This window comes from Tubulanus polymorphus, chromosome 6 (genome assembly GCF_964204645.1).
Source record: "Tubulanus polymorphus chromosome 6, tnTubPoly1.2, whole genome shotgun sequence".
Taxonomy (NCBI): Eukaryota; Metazoa; Nemertea; class Palaeonemertea; order Tubulaniformes; family Tubulanidae; genus Tubulanus; species Tubulanus polymorphus.
In genome coordinates this window covers 8873755-8898955 of record NC_134030.1, presented here as the reverse complement: position 1 = coordinate 8898955, position 25201 = coordinate 8873755, and the positions used below count along the sequence as shown (strand labels likewise).

General features: G+C 40.8%; 1 protein-coding gene across 1 annotated transcript; it reads right to left on the bottom strand.

The window, feature by feature from the left end:
- Positions 1–1882: 1882 nt before the first annotated feature.
- LOC141907125 (serine/threonine-protein kinase SIK2-like) lies at positions 1883–24873 on the bottom strand. Its single transcript, XM_074796696.1, has 8 exons — positions 24645–24873; positions 22962–23078; positions 20439–20502; positions 16476–16637; positions 15882–16006; positions 15191–15314; positions 6838–7070; positions 1883–6144 (listed from the first exon to the last, which is right to left on the bottom strand). The coding sequence occupies exons 1-8, from the start codon at positions 24759–24761 to the stop codon at positions 4048–4050; spliced, it is 3039 nt and encodes a 1012-aa protein (XP_074652797.1). The 5' UTR covers positions 24762–24873; the 3' UTR covers positions 1883–4047.
- Positions 24874–25201: the final 328 nt, after the last annotated feature.

Sequence of the window (25201 nt, the reverse complement as noted above, 5' to 3'; positions counted from 1 at the left end):
GGTAGTGCAGGTTGATGAAGAAACATCACTCATCACCCTTAGAACCACCCATTTCCCTTCAGACATCACTTACTGATCATGTAAGGGCAAATCAGGGCCTTAACTAACACTTTTTCTCCAAAATGTAGCTATGTAGACCTACTACAAACCATGAAAAGCATCAAGTAAACTCTAATAATGATCTATATTTCGATTTTATTTCTTAAGAAATATCCATTAAGTCGGTGTTAACACCTAGCACATCAACTGACTGTATTGTACATGAAACATACAAATCCTCATTTCTAACATAAAATACAACTTGTAGAGGGGATTAGGTTGTTTACTGTACGAGTGTTTACTAAGTACTAACTGAAAATTAACACATGACATGAACAATGCATGCGGAATCGACAAGCTCACAGAATAGACAAGCTCAGGCTCCTTGTACCGGTACGATGTACTTGGAAAACTAATCAAGTCAGTGAATTTATACAAAATACTGTTCGAAATCATTTCTGATCTGCAACTGAGGACCAGAAGTACATAGATATAAGAAACCAATGAATTCCATTAGATTAGGATTAAGAAGGCTTATTTACAATCTGTTTTGAACCCATAAAGACCCATAATTTGGAACTGGACATTGTGAAAACCACCCATAAACAGTTTAGTAGAGAGATGGGCATGAAATTAATCAGAGGTAACATCACATGTGTTTTTCAATTAGAATGTACAGTCCGCACAAGATCGCATTCATTATATACACAACAATCAGTTGAACACAATCGTAAATTTGGCTCTCATATCAGCAAATGAAGCAGATTATTCAATGATTAATCAACCCACGTTTAACATCAGTGTACTCCGAATAAATATATTTACAAAAGTCTACACAACATACAGCAATTCCGTTTCAATTTAACGAACGGTTACATTCAATCGACATATTTACACATTACAATCAGGCAAAAGGTGAAGATATTTCTTCCGATAAGCCTTGTATCGGCTGAGTTTAACTGAACACATCTCTATGTGAGGCGTTCAGCATCCTCAGGGTCCCCATGACTCCTTGATTTCTTGAAACCAAAAATTTTTTTCAAGGTCCTTGAATATCCTAGAATTTGACCAAAATGCCCTAAAGTCCTTGAAAACTCTTAGAATTTTAAGAAATTGGTAATCAGAAAATGTTCAGGTCAAAATTTGAAATTTTCCCCGTGAAAAGTCCTTGAATTCTGGAGTGACTGATCTGTAGGGACCCTGATCCTGAATGACAGTTCTTCGGGATCCGGTTCCACAGTTGTGAGTTAAGTGTTAACTCTGAGTTTAAGTTCAGTTCAGTTTCAGTTAACTCAGAGTCAAATCTTAACTTACAACTGTGGAACTGGGTCCGGGGAGAGATGATTGTAACATAGCTTATACATCGAGGGTAATCATACCGAAGTATAGCTATCACTGATCATGCGTACAAGTTATTTTGTAGATATTGGAACTAAGTATAGATGAGTCAATTATACCCGATAGGCCCTTATTGAAACTTCTAGCTTTGACCAGATACACGCATACATATGTACGGAAAATTACCATAGCATGGAACAGCCTCCGTAGAGGTTTTAATTAACTATCGGTATTGAATTAAGAATACTTTATAACCCCTTGAAATATACAAAGGCATAGTAGAACTGACCATACCAAAAAGCAGTCAAAAATCAATACGCGACCTCGCCGCCGTAAAGCTGACAAAGTTTAAAATCCTTTGTCAAACACGCATTATCAACGTACATACATTATCTTCGACGAAATACAAATCTAATTTGCATCTGTAAAAATACAATATATTTCTCTAATAATAATAATATAATAATAATAATAATAATAATAATAATAATAATAATTGTAACAGATGTATTTTTTGTTATCGCGCATTTTTATGTAAGACATTGAAGATTAACGTAGTTGTAAAAGTAACTTTGAATACTTGTAAACAAGAGTCAACAACTGATTGTATAAACAAATAAATGACACGTCTCTATAATGTATGAGATAAACGTTGTATAATTACACCAATGGTATTCACATCTGAGTGCATATTAAACTGCAAATTTCATACATTATCACCTGCTTTGACTTGTTTTTGGTTAAACCGTACATGTAATGTATAAATGCTGTTTGCTTCTAAATGATATTAATAATATGTTTAACAGAAAGCCGACATTTAGTTCTTGAGTTCCACTATACAGGCCCGTGCCGAGGGGATTACTGTTTTTGAATTTGGATACAATTTTCTGGGTTTTTTTTTGAGGGAAATGAAAAGTAATCCATTCTCAAATGATTCATTCAGGTACATATCTGAGAGCTGTCCTTTTTGAATAAGAAAATGCCCATTTTCATGGTGAAAAAATCCCTTTTGCTTGAAATAGAACAGCCTCTCAAAAAAGCTTGGCGCGGGCTTAGTATCATCCTCCCTCGGCAAGGATTCGAACCTGATGGAATCGAGACTGGCTACGGTACAAAACCCTGCCACACTAGACTGAGTGAGCAGCTACATGCGCAGCATAGATGATGTCATTTTTAGCAAATCCTGTTTTATTTCAGCCCGGGTTTTCCCATTTACACAACAAACAATCTGATTGGTGCCGCAAGTTTACTTGTGGCAAACCTGCGCATAGTGTGGCAGTGTGGCAGGGGTCCGTGCCGTGGCTGAGATTAGCAATGCCATCAGGTTCGTATGCCGGGGAGGATGGATTGGTATATGGTAATTGATTCAATCTTAGGGTCAGACTTAAAATGAGCTGGCCAAAGTAACTGGATAAACATTTGACGCCTACCAGGTATCAAATATTTGAAAATAAACTATAACCGGGGGTATTCTTCATTGTTAGCTTGAGACTTTAAATCAATCATGTGATTGTATGTGCTTCGATTAGGTAAAATTGGGCATAGATTTTCCAAATGGCACCGACGATTACTGATTTCATCTGGTGAGGCCTGGGGCATTTACTTTTCGAATAGATCATTTATAACCTTGATTGAACCAGGGGGAGGGGGTTTGGCGAAAACACGATGACATTTTTTCAAGATTTCTCGGTGGAAATTCTGCTGTTATTATTAAGATTTTGACAATGAAAACATCCTCGGAAACACACTGGAATCCGAGCGTATTTAGAATTAGTACTTAACAAAATTTCACGTCCTTGAAATTAATTTCACTTGTTTTCTGACATACCCGGTAAATGCAAATTTATTTCATTCAACTGCACTGGAAAATTATCGAATCCTAGAACAGATAGGCCTACATATTTACCCAAGTTGAATCATCGATGAATAATCAAAACGATCATGAACTTTGGAAATCCGGATTGTGTCAATAACCATTTGAGTACAGGCTGGGAATTGCCTGTACTTACTGGAATAGGACTTTCCATTTCTAATGAAGTGTATCACAAATTTTTTCATCAGTCCAAATTTTCTAACCGGTGAAATGCATCCAAACGACTGTTCATTAAGCAAATGGATGAGGGTGAGATCGCGCCATATTCATCCGAGATTTGACGATAATCAAAGCCCAATTAATTGGTGATATACAATTGACACGTTAAAACATAGCAACTGCCATTAAACAACCACTCTCACACACACACAAATAACAGGGGGTGGATCCAGACGTGTTCCTGCAGCAATTTTCCTATACCCTTTTTAAAAATACAATGGCAATATTTTTCAGGGCACTTTTTCCAGCGGCAACTAATGAGACAGCAGTCTGCGGCATAAGATTTAGCTAATATAGGCCTATTCTAGCCCAAGTGACCCCCAAGTGCCTAGAAATTGTATCAAAATGCACTAATTATAAAGTATGTAAGACCCCAGTTTTGGCTGTGCGGATACTTGATTTGCCCTTTTTCAGCCCTTTTCATTTCATTGTGCTCCTGTCGAAGTCTGCCCCTTGATCCACCCCTGAATGATTGCAATAGATCCCGACATTTTCTTACATACGAATAAAGATTTTCTATTTGAACATTACTGACATTGAATATACGTACTACACGTAGCCTAGCCCCTAATATAGATCTAGTTGATGTCCATACATTCTTCCAACAACGTGTCTTCGGGCGTAAACGAGAACAACGCCATACTCGAGTCGTACTCCCAGAGAGCCATCTCGTCTCCGGGATACGGGGGCATGACCGTCTGTTGCTGGGCGAGTTTGTAAGACGACTGCCGTATGACGTGTTTACGCAGCATCGCTAACCGCGACGGAGGGCACGAAGACATCAACATCGTCGACGGCTGAGCCGACTGGCGAACACTGGCCGCCGCACCGCTGCCGATAATCGGCGGCTGAAGTCCCGGAACTAACTGATTCGGCGACGTACGACCTTGAACTTGCACGAGCGGCGGCGAACAATTGCGCGGATATGGAATGTCGGCGCCGCCGCGACCGATGTGCGCAGCACTGTCTATATGTAATTTTTGTGCCATGAAGTTGTCGGAGAGTCCCGTATGAGATTGCTGTAACAACGAGCCCGTGTGTAGTTGAGTATACGGCGCGATCGGTTGTGGCATGAATTGCGATTCCGACTGCGTCAGGAACGAGTGCGGTTGAACCAACGATGACGCCATTTGATGTTGCGCCGCGGTGAAGTGAGATTCCGACTGCGGTAACAGAGAAAGCTGAACTAACTGTTGTTGCTGCTGTTGGGCGACGAACTGAGATTCAGTTTGCGTTATTACTCCTAACTGCTGCGTCGCAGACGGAGTCCGCGACAGAGCAGATGTACCCGACTGGTACGCCATCTGTATCTGACCCTGTTCGAGGTGCATGCGTTGAAACTGTTGCTGCAGTTGGATAGCTTTGTGCAACGACTGGCGTTTCTGTTGTAAACGATGTTGCAACAATTTCTGTTGAAGAGGTTTCATTTCGTACTCCATCGAACCGACGGCCGACGTAGCCACGGTCGTCGGCGTTTGCGTCATATTCTGCGGAGGCGACAAGCCCAGTCCGTCGACGTTACTCGTAATACTGTCCGGTATGCCCTGGAACATATTATTAGGCACGACTTGTTGATTAAAACTGTTATCCAATGGAAAACTCAACCGTTTCGTTTTTAATGCGCCCATGTTCGGCGGCGGAAAGGTTTGTTCGTTATTCGAGTTCGCCGGCGCCCACAACGTCTTATCAGCTTTCCATAGACTCGTTTTTTCCACGTTCGCGTACAACTCTTGCATGCCGGCGACCTTCATGTTGTCCTTCAATCGCTGACGGAATGCGATCAGATCCTGCGACACGAGACCGTCGGACGCGCGGCGACCCTCGCGGAAATTCACCGGCGAACGCGTTTGACTGCGATTGCGCGGATCGTCGCGTATACTGTTCGCGCCATTCTGATATTTCATATTGTCCGGCGGCGTCATCGAACTCGACACCGTCAAGTATTGAGGTCGTTCGGCGCCCGCTTGCAGGAATCGACGCTTGTGTTCGGTGTCCGGCACGCCCAGGTGCGAATAATTCGTCGCCACTGACGACGACTGGCTCGACATCAGATCGGCTTCGATGTTTGAATCGAAGCTTTGAAACGGCGAATAAGACGACAATAACGAACAGACGCTTTCACTAGCGTTCGTGCTGACGGAACCGCTCGCCGCCTGACTGCGATGCGACGCCGCGAATTGACCCGGCGCGTTCGGATTTTCGGACATCGTATGCCGCCGCGAATTCGGCGGCGTATAGTTCAGACTAGTTGACGCATTGTTGTTCAGGCTCGGCTGCGAGTCCGCCTCGGACATGTCGATCTCGACGCCCTCGTCGATCGACGTCGTGATCACGTGGCCGAAGCTGAACGGCTGTTGCTCGCGTGCGTACAGCGAATACATCGGGTCCTGCGGATATTTGAACGAGTCAATTTCGAACTGTTGATTGGCCGACGACGCGTTATTGGGCGGAGTTACGCAGTCGGTCGTGCGGCTGAAGACGCCGTGACGCACGCAGACGAGCGGCGGTCGTCCTGACGCGCTGTTTTTCATCGCCTGGTCGGCGATCGTGCTCGGGCGGCGTTTTTGCGCGTTCAGTTGTTGATCGATCGGGAAACTACACCGGTGCTGTTTCAAACGTTCTAACAACAGATAATAAATAGCAGTTACGTGATCGTACGCGTCTCGAGTCAATGCCTGAAAAATACCACGCACAAAATCAAAAAATAATCTGTGTTTTTCGTGCAGAATAATTTTCCGTGCTTCAGTACCATTGTGAATGAGCCGCAAATAGGCTTTGTATTGAATTTTTAATGCGAAGATTTAATAGTGAAATGCTCGTGTGAATGCGCTTATATTGTGGGATATCAATTTGTATGTTCTTAATCTCTTTATTATCAATCATTCATCGCTTGGAACATTAGACAAGTGTATATTTGCTGTTGTACGAAAATTAGATTAGAAAATACCATAGCTGAAAAGCCTATCATAGCTGGAAACATCATAGATATTTCAGCTCATTCCACATGAATGCTACTTAACAATGGTGCTAGTCATTACCATCTAACTTTTATGATAATATAAAGAAGATATAACAGAGGGGTGGCCACTATCCATTCCGCCAATTTACATATTCCTTAGTTTTCCCCGATTTTTCTCCGTCATAACACAAAATTCCCTCAATAAATTCAAGGAATTTCTTGGTGGTCAATAACAAATCTGAATTCCTCGGAATTTTCCAGGTTTTTTCTTTTTCGTGCAAAATTTGTCAAATTCCCTGTGATTTTCTCTATAGGTATATCTGATTCCCTGAGTTTTGTAGGTCAATGGCCAACCTGTAGATGAAAGAAAGACATCAAATCATGATTTGCGCTGTCGATAAGTACGCACCTCGATAGTCTTTTGCTGATCGATCCCTAAACTATGCATAAGCCTCAACACTTGTTCATTGTATTCGCAAACTTTGCCGGATGAAACCGACTTAGACGGACATATCACCGGCGTGTTGTTAATTTTCGGCTCGCCGCCGTCCATCGACATCCACTTGTGCTTTTTCACCTGCGCCATCGTGTAACGCTTATTCGAATCGAGTACCAACATTTTGCGTATCAAATTCTCGCAATCTGAAAAAATGTCAACGGAAAAAAAATCATTAATTCACAACTTTGCGATTGATTGATATTATTAAATGTGTATAATTGGTACCAACATAAATTGAAATATTCAATAACCAGCGCAAATTTAAATGTTATATGATAACCCATTAAGAAACCGAAGAATTCAGACCTATAAAATGGCCTTTTTTGTTCAAAACCATCATTTGTTTCAAAGCATCTTGATTCTGAATTACCATATTTCCCCAGGGGGATACATACACATACCAAACCTCAAGACAATCGGACAAAGTGTCTTCAAGATTTTCGATGAAGATCTCAAAAATGTGCAAAACAATGCTGTTCTTGCTGAGCAACAATAGCTTCAGTTCTGATCATCTTGATTCTGATCAGGGGTATTTTTGCGCTGAATTTTGTCAAAGAATAACGAAGCAAAACCTTTGTGCGATGTAATCTTTCTGTATATGATGATGTATGTCATCCTCGCTTGCCAGGGTTTCATTGCCTCCCGCCGAAGCTCGCATCAACACAACCCTAGCCGCAGACCCTTCGTTCGGTAGACCAATGACAGGGTTGCGGCCAGGGGTTGTGTTGACGAGACCTTCGGCGGGACGGGAGGCAATCAAACCCTGGCAAATGAGAATGATGTATGTGGACAATCAACTTTGATGTATCTAAATTAACTATTGTCAGGTCACGTGTGAGATATACATTAACAGTTCCAGTCAACTTTTAATTAGAACAAAAGATTTCTGCAGAAAACATAAGAGCCAATGAATGCGTAGAAAAACTATATAATGTAGAGCAAAATCTCATGAGGCGCCTTGGTTTTAATCAATATCAAGACAGACGGATGAACGTCATAGAATAGCAACCACACATCCGTCCGCGCCTCCACTGATTACGACCCCCTCCATAACATTTACTAAACAAATACGATGCGAAGAGAATATTACACGCGTTTGTGGATCCAACGACCATATTTACAAAAAAAAATCTAAAAATTAAGAGCGAAATATATCAAAATTAAAGCACTAAAAGAATCATTGGGAGAAATCATTTGATATTTCAACTGATTACTCAAAGGTTCACCCGACGATGGTCTCCATTGGGAGACGAAAATTTCATGTCTAGAAAGTTCCTATTTCTTATTCAGAGCGAGATCTAACTTCACAACCTGTGAAACATGGGTTCAGAAGCCTGTTTTATGGTTATCTCTTAGATATCAAGGGACAACTTTAAAGCTCAGCAGAAATGAGAAACATGGTATCAATTTCTATTAGCCATTAAGTTCTTTTTTCAAGCGTGCAGAGACGGACCACGAATCCGGACAAATCCGAGGTTAGAATACGCAGAAATACACTGCGATAGAATATCGCGGCATTCCATTTTTTTCTCTCGTCAGGGGGGAGGGTGGAATGTCGCGAAGAACCAGAAAGCAATAAGCGAACGGTAAACAGTTCAGTCCCGTGGGTAAATCTGATTGCTTCCTGCGATCGCGGTATTTCGCTACCGGCGTTGGCGACGACGACGGGAAACGTTACGATCGATCGATTAGAACTAAAATCATTGACGTCATACAGAGTCGATGACATCATCGATGATGACATCACGACGACGTGACTCACACGCGTCGGACGACGACGACGAGAGACAACAGGCGGGAAATGACTTCCTAGAATCATTGAGTAATCTAAGAAAGAAACCGATAATTGGGGACGTGGGGATTACGATTTCCAGGGGAGAATTTAAGCTCTACGGCCAGGGTATTTACCGGTACCATTTGTATAAGTAATTCAATCTTTTATAATCCATATATATGACATATGATAATTAAATTCAGTTCAATTAATTTCTAAGTTGGATAGAATCCCACAATAATAAGGAAAAAACAGTACGAAAATGTAACTGAAGCTAGTAGTTTCTTCAACATTTCGATTATATCCGATAAGTCATCTTCAGGAATGATGATTATCCATTATTCCTAAAGATGACTATTAGGATATAGTCGAAACGTTGAATAAATTACTAGCTTCAGTTACATTTTAGTTCGCTATCATTGTGGGATTCTCTCTACATCGCTTCAATATGGATATAGTGTCTTTTATCAATCGTGATAATTTTAAGAAGGTTAAGAAGGTTATGCAGGGCGCAGTGCTAGCCAACAGGCTGGACTTACAAATCGAAACATCGAACTTTTGGGCCGAATTGCCGCTTATCTACTACCATAAAATGAGAGATACAATGGGACAAAATATCTGATTAGTGTTCCCTGGCTTTTTGAAACACTTAAGTTAACCAGTCTACGTCTGCATTTTCAACATTCGTCATGAAATCATTGACGAAATCGAGTCTTTTGACCGATCACAATTCCGAAGTAAGCCTATCATACTCTACGAAGAATACAGATCTTATCTCAAGATATATTCCCCGACAAGTTCAATTTCTCAGTATGATTTCAGGTGGTATCGAAAGACGCCGCAATGCGCAGTGTAACCGAACCAGTGTACCAGTGTAACCTGTTGTCGTATATGCAAGAACTGGCTATATGCAACGCACCGAGTAACTCTTAAGTCACCCGACCCCGGCTCCGCCCGCATCATTAGATCACATAACCGCGATGTTATTATATAAAAGAAAACTAAGGGGGCTTTATACCGTCGACAGCAATCTCTCACAGACATGATAGAGAGATACTTGCAGTCTCTCTCTCCTTCTTTTCAGTTCCGTTGTCGTCATACGACGATAATCAACGCAAGCGTTCCGGGAAAACATAATAAACCGTGGCGAAAAAACGACGGCAGATACGTACCAAGAAACGACGACCGCGAGACGAGAAACTCGAACGCTAGCAGTTCGAAATCAATTCGTTACATAGATCGTGTTAATACTTGCCGCGCACATGAAGATTCGACTCGAGGTGAAATAAAACGTAGCGTTTCATCGCGTTAAAACAACTCGAGACGTAATCGATCGACTCGCGACCCCCCGGGAAAAAAATATTCGTCGACTTCTTCGTAGTAGGCTTAACCACGGCCGTATAAACTAGCGTCGGAAATACGGTTGATTCCTTTGGACTAGACCAGCGCATAGTCCTTCTAGTTTATACATCAATGGCTTAACTAAAGACAAAGAAGTTGTTAGCGGCGCATTCATTTCAGAAAGTGGAAGAAACCGAACCATACACAGGAGACGATGGTCAGCGGAATAATGCAACCGTTCAAAACGTGCCATATTTCTACAAACATCCGACTTGAACGGTTATCCGAGCTGATCGGATCCGACCGTGGGTCGAGTCTACAGTAGAATACTAGGCGAATAAACGGCTTTTTGTTCAGCTAGGTTTTTTTTCGCCATGGCTAAAAAACTGTAAATCTGCCGCAACGCCGAAGCGTCTTTACTCAATAGATGATAGTCATTGTAATGGAAGTCACACACACACACTGTCACTGACGTGGCTCTGAAGACGCTTCGAGAATTTTTTCATACGACTAGGAATTCTCATCGAGGAAAAATCTCACCGCGCACGAACAAACAGCTGCCGAGGATAGTCCAGCGCGCCGAGAGAAATACACTCTCGTAAAATCGACCTCCTCGTACGCAGCGGCGAGAGCGGGCGCGTATACACCGCGCTCTTAATCCTGCAGTTATAATACTACGCGCAACTACCATACGGATTATAATACAGAATCCACGCTTAACCCATTAAACGCAAGGACTTCATATATATGTTCATGAATAACAAACGTTTAATCAGCCAATTATATATATATAGGCCTATATGTATATGAATTTGCATATAAAAATTAAGAGATGCATTGTAAAAACTACTGTAAATGATGCATTACATCCATTGGTTATTTTGAAGATACAGGTTTTCTTTTGCTGTATAGATTTGGTCAATCAAAGGTCAAAAGTTTGACGTTTGACACCCTCAAACTATAGGTGGCGCTGTAGTGCAGTGGACATTGGCGGACGTTCTGCAGAGAAAATAAGTCGAGCTTCGACGGACGTTCTGCGGTCTACGGAGTTTTAACAGGGTTCGGGGTAATAGGCGATAGAATTTTCTTTTTAAAAGATCCAAGGACAAACGCGTCGAAATACCACCCACTATTTGAATGCCAATACCACCCACTATTCGAATGCCGTAGCCTATTAAACAGCATTAATTGAGTCATCGGAAGTCAGAGGGATACGTCGGGATTCGCAATATCATCGTCGTCGCTGCTCTTCATAAGGACTCCTTCATTAGACACGTACAGGGTTTCTTATCGCTCTGACCTTATCATCGCTTATCGCATTCCGAGCGACTTAATAGAGACGCGATCAAGTTTTCAATTCGCTTAAAAACTCGTAGGGATCCAGTTCCGCAGTTAAATTTGACTCTATTGAGTTTAAAAAATGTCGACAATGACACCGATTGTAACTTGGCAAGGCGCAGTGGCTGAGTGGGTTAAGCCGCCGGACACTGGTCTCGTCAATCCAGGGTTTATGGGTTCAAACCCTGGTGGCGACAGAGTTTCTTGGTCGAAGGTTCTTCTCTGGTCTCTCCCCCATTGGGAAAAAGACACATCGAACCCGCTTATAATGCCCTGTGTGGCACTTAGCGGGTTGAGGGTGTTAAAAAAAGAAAAAATTGTAACTTGTGAGTTCACTTGAACTCGCAACCGTGTAACCACCGGGGCCCGGCACGTTAAAAAGTAGGTAACAATATACAGAACCTAGGCAGCGGCTTTCTCCCGGATTGAAATGCATAGCGCCGCCTTTTCCCCCTCAAACTGGGTGCCATCCTGAATATTCTTTCTCATGTATTTTGTATGAGCTACCCTCCCCCTCATTTCGTCGGAGGCTTTTCGCTTGTTTTGTTTCTACACACACGGAATTGATCGCAATAGGATACGCACATGCCACAGGTACAACAAACAAATCTCTCGGATTTTTTTTCTGTTTCGAGAAAGCAAACAATACGGTACCGAGAATCGAGGAAAATTAATCGAAATCGATAAACGGTTTGCGTTTCTAGGTAATAATCCGATGCATTTTCTAGATCTAGAGAGTCTATGTTTAGTTTTATATATAGATACAATGAAAAACCTGTGTCGAGTGAAGACAGCTCTTATATGATAATAGTTTTGGTCTTCCAGACATTCCCTAGTCGACCAGGCCAGTCATTTTTCTTGCCCATAACCTCTCCCTAAGCCGACGCTGTAATTCTAATAATTGCCACTTATCTGGCCGAATGTAACGCTTAAACAGAAGTAAATGTCAAACGGTCAAAGCAACGATGCAGATGACAGTGTGCTTCTATTGCTCAATCGAGTTTTTTGCGTCGAGCAATCTACGATGACCTTTTCGGAATGGCGAATTTGACTGCATAGTCTATCAATAGATTACTGACAGCTGATACGCCGTTATTACTGAAACAAACGCCATCTACAGGCAGGGGCGGGCTAAGAACAATTTGAAGCCTCTTTTTTCAATCAATACCAATATACTGTTAGAAAACTGTCCTATCACAGGGGCAGATCCAAGGGAGGGTGCAAGGGGTGTACAGCCCCCTAAATATGTCATGTGTCCCTGAAATTTTATAGGAAAATGGAAAACATTTAACTGGTACCTAAAAAAGTTTGAATTCAACAGCTTGTTCTCTGCAATTCCAAAAATGAGTTAATGTTTTCCAATGAACTTTCTTTTTGGGTGCCCTTAATTTAACCATATGTCCTTTTTTTGGGGGTGCACCCTCCCTGAATCAGACCGTAGATCCACCCCTAGATCATACACGATCGCCTTTCCCCTCTTGAAACACACGTATAAGACATGGTGGTCACCATTTCATCGAGGCCAATTTTACAAAAAAAAATTTAACCGTTAACCCTTTCAGTGCTGGCTAATTAATACCCTATATTGCTGAAGATAATTTGAAAATTCTGAAAAATTCCACCCTAGTGTGTTGAATAACGGGAATAGCACTATAATGCGTCTACACCCTGGTGCGGTATATCGTTAGTTACTAATATTTCACTATGTTTGATAGGTGCTGCCATCTTTCAAGAGAGATAACAAGTAATTACTAATTAAATCAATACACCGCAGTGCGGTGTACTAGCAAAATCCATCACTGATTCCTACACCGCACTGCGGTGTAGACGCACTGAAAGGGATCATTGTTCCCACAGTTATATAATTCAAAATTCCCAAGTTTTTCCCAAGTAATTTCATGGGTGATTTTTCAATTTTCCCAAATGGAAATGAACACATATCGTCATGCTACAGTCAACATTTTAGCGGTGACTGGTTGATAAAGGTGATTTTCAAGGGAAATTGCTGAAGAAAGTTGCCCTTGGCAAATACAATATGTGAAATGTAATGAATTTCCCAAGTATTTCCCTGATTTGAGGAAAATTTTTCAAATTCCCAAATATTTCCAAACCGGGAATTATCATTTCAAAATTCCCAAGTTTTTCCCAATTTCCCTGTTCTGTGGGAACCATGAGGGTTAAACATCTTCAAAATTGATTTAGCAGTTAACCCTTTGGGAAACTGGACCCCAAACTGAATTCTGTTCGACTCGAAAATATAGGGCAGGATGGGCTCAAGAACTGAAGAGATAAACAAGCAAGTTTGGTTATCGATAATGTGATTTACTGGAGCCATTTAATGCGTGGGATATTTGATTCTATGTAATACTGCACTTTCGCATCGGATCTAAAGATATGATCGCGCTTTTAAAACGACCTATATGACCAACAATCTCGCGCCGATCTCATAAACCAACAGAACCACTTAATAATGATATTAAACACAAGTGTCGTTTAATTACATCACCGATTGTCTGGTAGATAACGCTATCTCCGTTTCGTCCCGGGATAGGGAATTAATTATTTCATAAATCAAAGACTCATAGGGGATTCGGCAACAAGCGTTAGGTGTGGAAGTGATTATCTTCTATGCTTAAATTCTTTTTCTCGAAATCTTATCAATAATATGAAAAGGACGCGGGCTTCAAATAAGCCGATCTGATTAATTTTTCCTCTTTGATGCACCGCAGTGTTATATGACGATCAAAGAAATAGAACCTGGAATTCGAGTCGAAAGCCGCGATCGCGCGGAGACAATTCGTTCCCGATCAAATTGGCACGAATCGGGCCTGAGTCAAATTTGGCGCGTAACTAATTAGTTAACCACGCACTCGATACTAAACTATCAGAGATGTAATCAGCCAAAGGAAAGAAAAGAAAAAGGATAATAGTCGATATTCAAACGCCACATTTGGGGAGCTAAATTTTTTAAATTCTAAGTGTTCTAAGATGCAATTTCACAGCATTTTTCTTTTTTTTTTTAACCAAGAAAATGGAAAACAAAAACAGAATTCCGTCAAAAAATGGAAGTTTTACATCTCTGAAACAACGCTCAGACAAAGCAAAGTGAGTCGGGAACCAGTGACAATTCACCAGGGATGAAAACGGCCCATATTGAAAAAGTCGGAAAATATTAAAAAAAAAAAGAATTTTTTGGGGAACAAAAATCAGTAACTTTCAGCCAAAAAACTTACTTCCTTCTGGTCAAAATGTTAATAGTTTGGGCCTGAATTAGAGCCGCTTTTTGAATGAGACGCCATATTGGTTTCTCCGACTCCACAGTTGTGCTTACAACTGCCGAAAACCGTCTTAAGGAGCACTCCTAACTAAGGAGCGCTCCGATGTGACGCCTGCGATTGAGGTGATTAAAGCGATTGAGGTGATTTACACTGTTCTCAGGAATAAAGAAAATGTTAGAAAAGGTCGGAAATCTGTCTATGGTCGGAAGATTTTCATCCCTGATTCACACGCAATAAAATTGACCCGTGCTAAAATTTGGCTCGGGCCTGGTCTGACGTTTTTGATCGCGCCAAACAGGCACAAGCCTATTTGGCGCGCACGCGAGTGGTCGTGCTCGCTGAAGATACCAGATCTGGCACCATCGGGGATAGCTAGATTCAGAATCGAACTACGGTTAATTTTTCGACCAATTTATCACACCCGGTACGTACGTACGTGTAGAGCTGGTTTTAATTCGAATCGAAAAGAAGTAGTTTCAGCGCAGTAATTGAGTTAGGCGCATCGTCGTCGACGGCACACGCGCGTACTTACCGGTAGACATAAAGTAAGGTATACGAAATCGACCGGATAGAACACGCATCCTGAGTGTTTGTAAATTGTAACCATCGAAAGGAAGCGCACCACAGACAAGTACATACAACACAACGCCTAAACTCTGAAAATACATCACGTTAAAACTTCGATAATAAGTCGTAATACAAGACGCGACGACGGTAACGTCAATCGAAATAGGCACACGTTCAATCAGAAGTTCAAGAAAAATGCGAGGCGTATTGGATTTGATGTCCTGCATGGACGAACTTCAGGACTGGTGCGAGCAACTCGGGATTGATACGACCAAAGGATCAGTGGAATTATCATCGCAAGGTTGGAATATGTGAATATCAGTGAACGCTGAAAGCGCCAAGCTCAATGCAGAGCCCATAAATGCATTTTCTAGCATTTGAAGTATTGGTATATGATTCCACCAATTTTGAATTTCTATTTGAATGGAAATTGAAAATTACAAATTCCGGCGGAATCGATTTGGGAAATTATTAGTAGGACCAAAGTCGGCAGGTCGGACCCGCTCCGCCGGCCCTCGGCTTCTGTAAGACCCTGAAATGATTGATTGCCCCTCTTACATAGAAACTCGTTAATAAGGCAAGATTTGTAAAAAAGGCAAGATTTTGTATTTTCTATAGTAGGCAGAATTCACATTCAGTAGGGTTATTCTACTTACCCAAACATCAACCTGAGGACCGAGGTACTTCTTACCCTCGAAGACTTCAGGGGCTGCATAAGGTGGACTACCACACCAGGTGGATAGCGGCTCACCGGACTTAAAAAAGTTTCCAAAACCAAAATCTACAACGAGCGAACGAAAATCTAAGCATAAGAATTCTACTGGTAGTAAGACATTGGTTCGGGGCCCATATTGACAAAACTGGGACCAGTTGCTCGAAAGTTGGTTTTAGTTGACAATCAAAAGTTCACTAAAATGTAATTATCGGCCGGTTATCTTTAATCAACTTTTGAGCAACTGATCGACATAACTTGGAACAGCCTAAGAGGGCCACGATATATCAGCATTTTTCAAAACCCATTAAAACTGTTATGAAGATTTTTCAGTCCAGCACAGGGATTTTCATGCTTCAGGAACAGTTCATGGTTTCTCCCGAGAGGGGTTAAAAAAAAAGGTTAAAAAAAATCCGCGGTAGATGGAAATCATGGATCTCTCAGTGAGGATATATATATATATATATATATATATATATATATATATATATATATATATATATATATATATATATATATATATGTAAATGCTTCTTACCAGCAATTTTAATGTTCATATTTGCATCAAGCAGTAAATTTTCAGCTTTGAGATCCCTATGTACAATGTGGCGCTCGTGACAGTAATTGACAGCGGCGATTATCTGCCAGAACTTTTTGCGCGCCTCGCGCTCCGGCAGACGGCCCTGGAGAGCTATGTAGTCTGCAACGAGAGAAAATAACGATGAATCAAGGACAACGTCGCGCACGTTCCCGAGCTGAAATAAATACTAACGAAAAATCAACTAGGAAAGAACTATATCCATCGTCCATCAGCATCAGCGAACTATAAATACCGGTCAAACTATCCTCTATTGTCAAATTCATTCAACTACCCGGTCACTGTTTCATCCATTGAACTATATACATTCAAGACATTTTACGTGAAAAGATAATGACTATTACGACAGAGTTCATGCAAGGAAGCTAAGCAAATAAATTGCATAACATGAAGGTCAAATACATAGTATAACATGAAGGTTAAATGTATCAAGTGATTAGAATTTATCTGCGGTATCTAACAGCGGGCTTTGTAAAAAAAATTATGTTCAAGCATCAGAAAAGTGGGGGCCATGGCCTCAGTCACGGCTTTCCCATACAACGGGGCGGATCCAGGAATTTTTTGAGAGGCAAGAAAATTTAAAAAAAATAGGATCATTTTCTAAGAATCTAGAGTAATTCTAGAACAAAATAAATAGCGATAATTGGCACTGTATGCGTGACCTTCTTAAGCCAGGTTGTGAAAGTGAATCTCGACAAAAAACCTGGACAAAAGGCCCCCTTGAATCCACCCCTGATAGGCCTACATGCCAGTAAAATTTGTCTATTGTGCGTTCAAAAGTTGGTTATAAGATGGTATAGGTCAAGAACCTGAATAAATTGGATCTCAAAGGTTTAATATTAGCGAACACTAAAGTTCGTTGCAAGTTCAAGTATTAGTTTATACTCAACATGCATGAGAATGACATCATACCATTATCACATTACTAACCAACACCAGATAAAGGTAAACATGAATATACATATATATATATATATATATATATATATATATATATATATATATATATATATATATATATATATATATATATATATATATATATATATATATATATATATATATATATATATATATATATATATATATATATATATATATATATATATATATATATATATATATTTTCTCTAATATGTCAGTCAGTTTGTTTACTATATAGTCAGCCTTTAAACATAAAGGGTTCACACAGTCTCAATGTTATCTTCATAAACATGTCAGGTATTTTTCCCCCTGCAAGCAAAGCGAAACAAACTTCAGAATCCCGACAAAATCAGAATCAGCGAGACTCCACAAGTTTCTGCGCGCTGAGCATTCGCTCTCGTATATAGATACAAATACCGAAAAGATCGTGCGTTTTTTTTATCATCAGTGCGAACATACGAGGCCTACTTGAAAACTTAAAAATACCTTTTTTTATACAGAAATATTTCGAAGTTAGCTGGGTATCAGATGAACAATAAACGATACAAGTTTTTGATGCCACCTAATACAGGCAGAAGTTCATACCGACATGATCTCTGCCGTGTGAAAGCTACTTCGGCAGTTGAATATCCACTAGGTGGCGCTAGTACGCAGTCGGTCCAAAATTTTGAAAAAAATCTATCCCACTTCGTCGTACAAATCAATCGTAAAAAGAAAATTTGAAACTTTGTTGACCCCTTGAAAAAAAACATGAAAACTTTTATATTTTCGAGTCTAGCCTCGATATATTGATTATGTAGCACATATCCTCTCAAAAAATAATTAAGGAAATTTATCAAAAATAAAATTCAGAGTTATTCATAAAATAAATTCAATTACAACAAAATAAACGCCAAAATTCACAATCGCAATTGTTATTTTGAAACGCCAATACTGATGATGTAGTGCACATCTACCCGGACGCAGCACCCTTAAATAACGCATACTAGGAATCAATGTAGGCCTATATAAACATTGTTGTAATGGTTTGTAACTGCTTCAAAAAATCAACAAAAGTTCACGCTTCGAAAATGAACAAACATTAAGTATGACTCATCAAGATTTACGATCTGATAGCTACGTCGTAGTCGTGCGTCAGGCCGCGATCGCAACGAGAAATGCGTTGAAATTTTGTCGAACAATTACGTCTACGTTTAAACATCACGATGCTTGCGCGAACGAACCCCGGATGACGTCCGAAAACGAAACACTGTGACATCATCAATAACCTTTCGCTTTATCAGAAAATCAATGGCCTATACAGAGTACAGCGAGGCAGAAGTTCCTCCCTCCGTTGAGAGAGCGAACGATGGTTGCTAATCAATCATTAAATTTTACGATATTCCATGACAGGCAATTTACAAATTTTCAGCCCGAATCTCCGGCGGGGCGGAAAAAACCACCTTGAATATCAGAACTTCTTGCGGGATCCGCCGGGAATCTTGTCGGCGTAAATCTCCTCGCGAGAATTTCGCGCGCCGCTTTCGAGAGATTTTTTTCACCACCAATTTACCGCCGACAACATCAAGAGATGGATCATTCGCATCGAAGCCTCACAATCGAAATAATACATTCGAAAAAAATTCTCATAACTTTTCTGCAGAAAACCTGATGGGCCGATCGAAACTTCGCGCCGGTCAACCCGGTTAACATTAAGATTGGTCCGTCGTGTGTACAGCCCCTTGCCACTGGAGCGAGGCACGTTTAAATTAAAGACTGGTCCATCTTGTGAGCGAGCCACTGCAGCATCACTCCGGCAATAGGCTCCAGGTTAAAATGAAGACTGTCCACCACGTGTACAGCACCCCCTTGTCACCAAGCCACTGCGCCATCACTACAGCAATAGGCACCCCGGCTTATTTCACTAATCAAAACTTCGGTTCCAGTGGCAGAGTGACCTTTGAATTTTCAACCCAATACTTTTTGTTTAGAAAATGGTGAAGTTGTAACCATGTTTCATTACTTATTTCAACCAGGAAAGTGCTCGGTACGCATCTATTTTTCAAAATTTTCTGGACGAGCATACCCAGCCCATACCCCATATGTAAGCAGTGACCCGAGTAACAAGTGCACGCCCCTTTTCCGAAGAGCTAGATCCGCCCCTGCATTTCCAACTTCAAATGAAACACCGGCTGTAAAAACTACTTTACCGAAAGCAATTTTTCAAACCGGGCGCTGCTTTAGAGAAACATGTCTGATTGCTCGGCTCAAGTTTATCGGGGACGTGCACGCAGTACTGGTCGATAAATACCCTAGGTAAAATAACAACAATATTCCATCGGAAACGGGATAGAATTCTAACCATACATAAGAATTAGTGTAATAGTATCGTGCAGACAATTAGGGCAGCGCTCGTATATTCGTTCTAATCTGCTATATAGATTACCTATACTATAAAAACTACTGACGTAGGCAATGACATCAGGTTTAACCTTTTCACAACCGACGAACGAACGAAACGATCCATGCTTACACCGCGTGCGTGTGTGCGTGCGGTAGTAGAGCACTTTTTCCGGACAGGAATTTCACAAAGAACGGCTTATCGACTGAAACACACTTTTTCCAATTGCGACAGGACATCAAAACTTTTTCTCTTTTTTTCTATCATCGTCGACTAACGTATTTAAAGGTCTCCGACGGTATAAACTGTGCAAATTATCACAGCCAGGTAACATGAGGTGGACGCAGTTTTTTTCAGCCGACCAAACAAACATTTCAAAAGCACAGTCAATATCATCTCGATGTAAAACAATACATCACTCAACAATTCGACACAAAATTTTTCGTTATAATCTTGATTTTTAGCAAAATAAGTGCTCAGGGAAATTTTCTGTGGGACTCCTCGAGGTCATTGCGTTCGCGGGAGAAGGCTGTACCGTACGGCACTGCCTGTTTCTCAAATTTTTGAATGTCCGCCCCTGTTGTTCGTTAAATACTTACCAAATATCTCCCCGTTCGGTGCATATTCAGAAACTATGTACAGCATGTTTTTGGTTTCCATGACCTGAAAAACGATCAAAAGAAGTTGTAAAGAAAATACAAATACACCCCGAGGAGATGGCGGTATAAACGACAGAATAAACCGCCCAAGCCCTCCGACCGCGATAGTGGTTGATGATAAATTTTGGAAACATCTTTCGGAGCACCATGGCATCCAATATGCATTTCGAAATAGAGATTCTGAAATAACACATTATTGTATACGGTAGGCTACTAGTAGAGGTATCTGACAATCACAGGCTTGGGCAGATCTAGGGGTGTTCACGACGTTCAGACCCCCTTGTCAAGTCCTGAAGCGCCCTTTCCGAAAAAACAAAGATTTTCCACATTTCCAACATCTAAACGGAGTCTCTCTCACAACGGATACGTCAGTGGAGTATAAGGGGGCGTATATAGTTGAGACTTTTTCCAGTCTTGGGAGATTAAACCGGCAATATCAATTTCAACAACTAGTATTATATTTTTCCTCACGTCTCAGACAGCAACCTTACATCTATATGAGGGTAGTTTAAGGGGCATAAATCAATTCTAAACGAAAACAAAGTAAATAACAATGCCGCACCATTCGTAAACGATGCGGTATTTTGTCTTATTACCGGCAACAACGATCCTCCCCAGGACGTCACACAACCGAGAAAGTTGCGACCGGTTTTCATCATCATCGAGCGCACTACGAGCGCACGCGCGAAGAGAGACAGCAAGCTTTATTCGATGGCGATGTATTTAACATGGAAATCAGAAAACACGCCGAAAAATCTGTCCGCGACGAAATGTCACATGTATGAATTCGCCGTCGAAATTGTCGGCCGGCGAATACCGGCGAGCACGACAGAAAACCAATCTAAAACTCGCTAGTCGTCGCAGCGGACGTGTTCAACTTTGACATTTCTCGGTATAAGGAGTCGACGCCACTCGAAAAGGTCAAGTCACAATCGCGTCGATGATGAAAAGGTGCCACGATGTCACATTATTGCTGCTAGTTGTTCGTAAATCATTTGAGGAGATATATTCCGCTGATTAACGAACAAACGAGCACGCGCACATGTGAATCAATACCAACATGACGTAGAGCCCTACCAGCACCGGCGCTGATCGACCCCCGAAATTCATTCGTTTTAATACAACTGTAAGAACAAATGCAAAGTTAAAATACTAATCGTTGAAATTTTGCAAAAATGTTATAGAATTTTGAAAGCTGTGCAGGGTTCTTACGGGTTTCCCTATTTCATTTTCCATACCCAGAATCGGCAACCTAGAATGGGCAATGCAAGCCCATTCGAATTAAATAAGTGCCAATTGAAATCAAATTCAAAATAGAAGAAAAATTTCATTTTGAGACCATTTTCCGATTTAGGCTACCCTACTTTTTCCGTAGCCATAGTGAAAAAAAAATGAAATGTCCTTAGCTTTTCCAGGGTCTGGAAAAAAAAATTCCCATACCTATTTCAAAACTTCACTAGTAAGAAGCCTGTAGAAGGCACAGTGGCTTAGTCTTCAGGACATGCTCATTCCAATAAATGTCTCGGGTATTGGTGTACACTTGGTCAGTACCTCCGGACCCCCCCCCCCCCCCGTTACCACCAATGCAGATAAACAAAAATCATTATCTGCTACTCATTATATACACGACCATCACAGGCATATATACTCCACTGGTATTCCCTTAGTATCGATTCAAAATCATTGGTATCTGCTTCTTAGCTAAATGAAAGACATTCCGTTTGAAATGTTTGAAACTTTTTTCTTAAAGATATCTAAATTTGTCGGCACATTACACCCCGACTTCACAGTATGTTAGTTTGATGACATGCGTGCGTGCACAGTCGTAAGGTATGAAAGGAAACACACAAGCTTGCCTGACATGTTCAGTATAGCTGTAAATAAATATCTTCCATCCTTGAAACCCGAGTGAGTTCCACATTCCCCAAACATGCTTAGAAACGGCAGTAAAATTCTCGGTTTTTTTCTGACTATTTTTTGGTATCAGGGATATTCTTCTTGAAATAAGATCTAACCTATTCATACGACATGTCGAGCAAAGATCAAATCAAAGGTACGCTGATCCCGGGGTCCGGTACGTGGGCCTTGTACAAGACCCTCAAATGTTTTCAGTTGCCCTCTTTTGAATGAACTCTTAACTTTTTACTGCCTTATATACGGAATCTTATGAATTTCGTTTGCATAATTTTCATGAGTCAATGAAAAGTTAACTTCTTGGAGATACTGTAAAATACATCTTATCCATCCACGGATTTTCGAATCCAATGCCTTAATCGTTATTTTCAAATAGGGGCCTATGCCTTTTCAATGATGAAAGATCATGCCACTACAATGTAGAATGTGTTGCCAGACCTTCAAAAGTAGGCCTTGGATCAACCCTTGAGCCAACTTCTGTTTTTAACTTTGTTCAATAAGACAATACGAGAGACTAAAGTCAGTAGTAATGATTTCAGTAGGACTTACCTGGTAAACTTTAATGATATTCGGGTGTTTCACCATCTTCAAAATTTGAACTTCTCTGTAAACTTTTGCCAAATTCGACTGATCCAGTCTTGTTTTATCGATTATCTTAATTGCCACCTGAAATAACGAAGAGACATCGATTCAGTTTTCATCCATGAAATGAGAAACCAAATAGTCTGCAAAAATGTGGATTTCACTGAAACACTAGATTGCTTACGAACATCTTTTTAAAAATTATTCTCATTTTTAGAAATCCAGGGCTGCCAGGGCTGCTATCAGTAACAAATTGAATTTTTTTCAGTGACATCGAAATATGAAAGAAAATGTTCAAATTAATCAGTTATCAACAGTAAGACCCTAAGTAACATCTTTCATATTTCTGTACGTATCAAACAAATCAAATCAGCATTTCTCATTAGAAAATAGTAACAAATAGGCCTACTGAAAATCAGGAACACAGGTGGCAGTTCTGGAAATCAGGCTATTTATATTCCTTTAATGAAAAATCTGGGAACATTAGCCGCGATCACATAGCGATGTCCAATTTGGCCCAGGTCAAACTGGCCTACACCAGACCTAGACTCACTTGTTACTTATACAGAGTTTAAAACAATCTATGGCATGTGAGAATTACTTCCAGCACCAGTTGGCATTCACACGGAACAATTTGACCCATGCTAAGATTTGGCACGGGCCTGGTCCGACTGTCAAACTGACACAGATGCATTTGGCAAAAGCATGAACGGTTGGTTTCAGGCCCGATTTGCCACAGGCCAAATTTTTTCCCGGTCAAAAAGGCTTGTGTGATCAAGGCTTCTGATTGGTAGCCTATGTGAAATATGCATCAGTGCTCTAAGTAATATACCTTTCTAGAAGAGTAAAAACCCTCTCGTGAACCCACTGTTGTTATAGCAATCAAAATACACATGGGTACAAATAAAAATCAGTACATTACAGTACCACATAGGCCAACAGTGAGGAGTATAGGCTAAATAGTGCTGACCAATGAGGAGGTCCAGAGTTGATCTTAGGAGAGTTCTGGGGGTTTAGACCATAGCCTTCTCATTAGATCTTGGCTTTTTTGTCAAGAACTAAAAATGATACACAAGGGCTAAAATCTACTCATCTTCTTCGAAAATCAACCTTCGCATAGGCCTATATCAAAATGGGCTACCCATAAGGCGACCCTTTGCAGGTGGTCATACAACTTGTCATGCAACTTGCCCACTTCATTTACCCTTTTCTGCTACCTTAGAATCAGGGCACCCCCAACAAAATTTCTCGAGTGGCTCCTAAAAATGAACACCCCTTCCCCCCAAGTTGTGAATGTATCGTATGCATTTCTTCAAAAAGAACAATTGTATGAAAATTCAAATGATTTTATTTCACCAAGGCAAACAACTTAATAAGATGACCTGTCCTGTTTCCTGGTCCATCCTCCATTCAGTTCACTGTGCAGGGATTGGGCTTTTTTCTCATGTGTTAAGTTTGGCTACTTTGACTGTAGTGTATGTACGCCTATACAGTATAGGCCTAGCTGATACGATGATGAACTAAACAGTCCTCAGAAGTCTCTTTTACATAAGCTTATATGAATCAGATTAATACAACATTCCATACACATTTATACAATTCAATAAAAAACTGATATATTTTTAAACATACACAGATCATAACACTTACTTCGCTTTTCGTAATCCGGTGTTTCCCCAGTTTGACAACGGCAAAATTGCCTTTGCCTATCGTGCGTTCTATATCGTAAAATCCGACCCGTATTGGTCCTTTAGTCCTATCAGCCATTTCCAGGCCTACCGCGCTGCCGGCTCGAACCACCAACGGCCATCAAGAGCCCCCGAATCGTGAGAAATTAGGGCATTTTCTAACTTAACCGTGCATTGATCGCGCCACTACATACAGATACAGCTCTACTGACGTCATTGTGACGTCATGGATTGCCGGTGATTCCGCTATGTCAGGGGGTGTGGCTTCCTTTACGCATGTAAACAAAGAATCAGCTGTGATTGCCGCGGCAGCAAACGTGTCTAGGGGACACTTTTAATCAGTCACGGTCGCTTGTCGTTTCATTTTCATTGAATAACTATAGATGGATTTGGATTGAAGGGCTTCCTGGATAATTCTATAAGATTTAAAAATCTTTGTCGATTCCATTGCAATAGTTGAGCATGTTCCCACACAAATTGTTCTTTGTTGCAGGTTATCGAGTTTTTATTGTGGCCGTA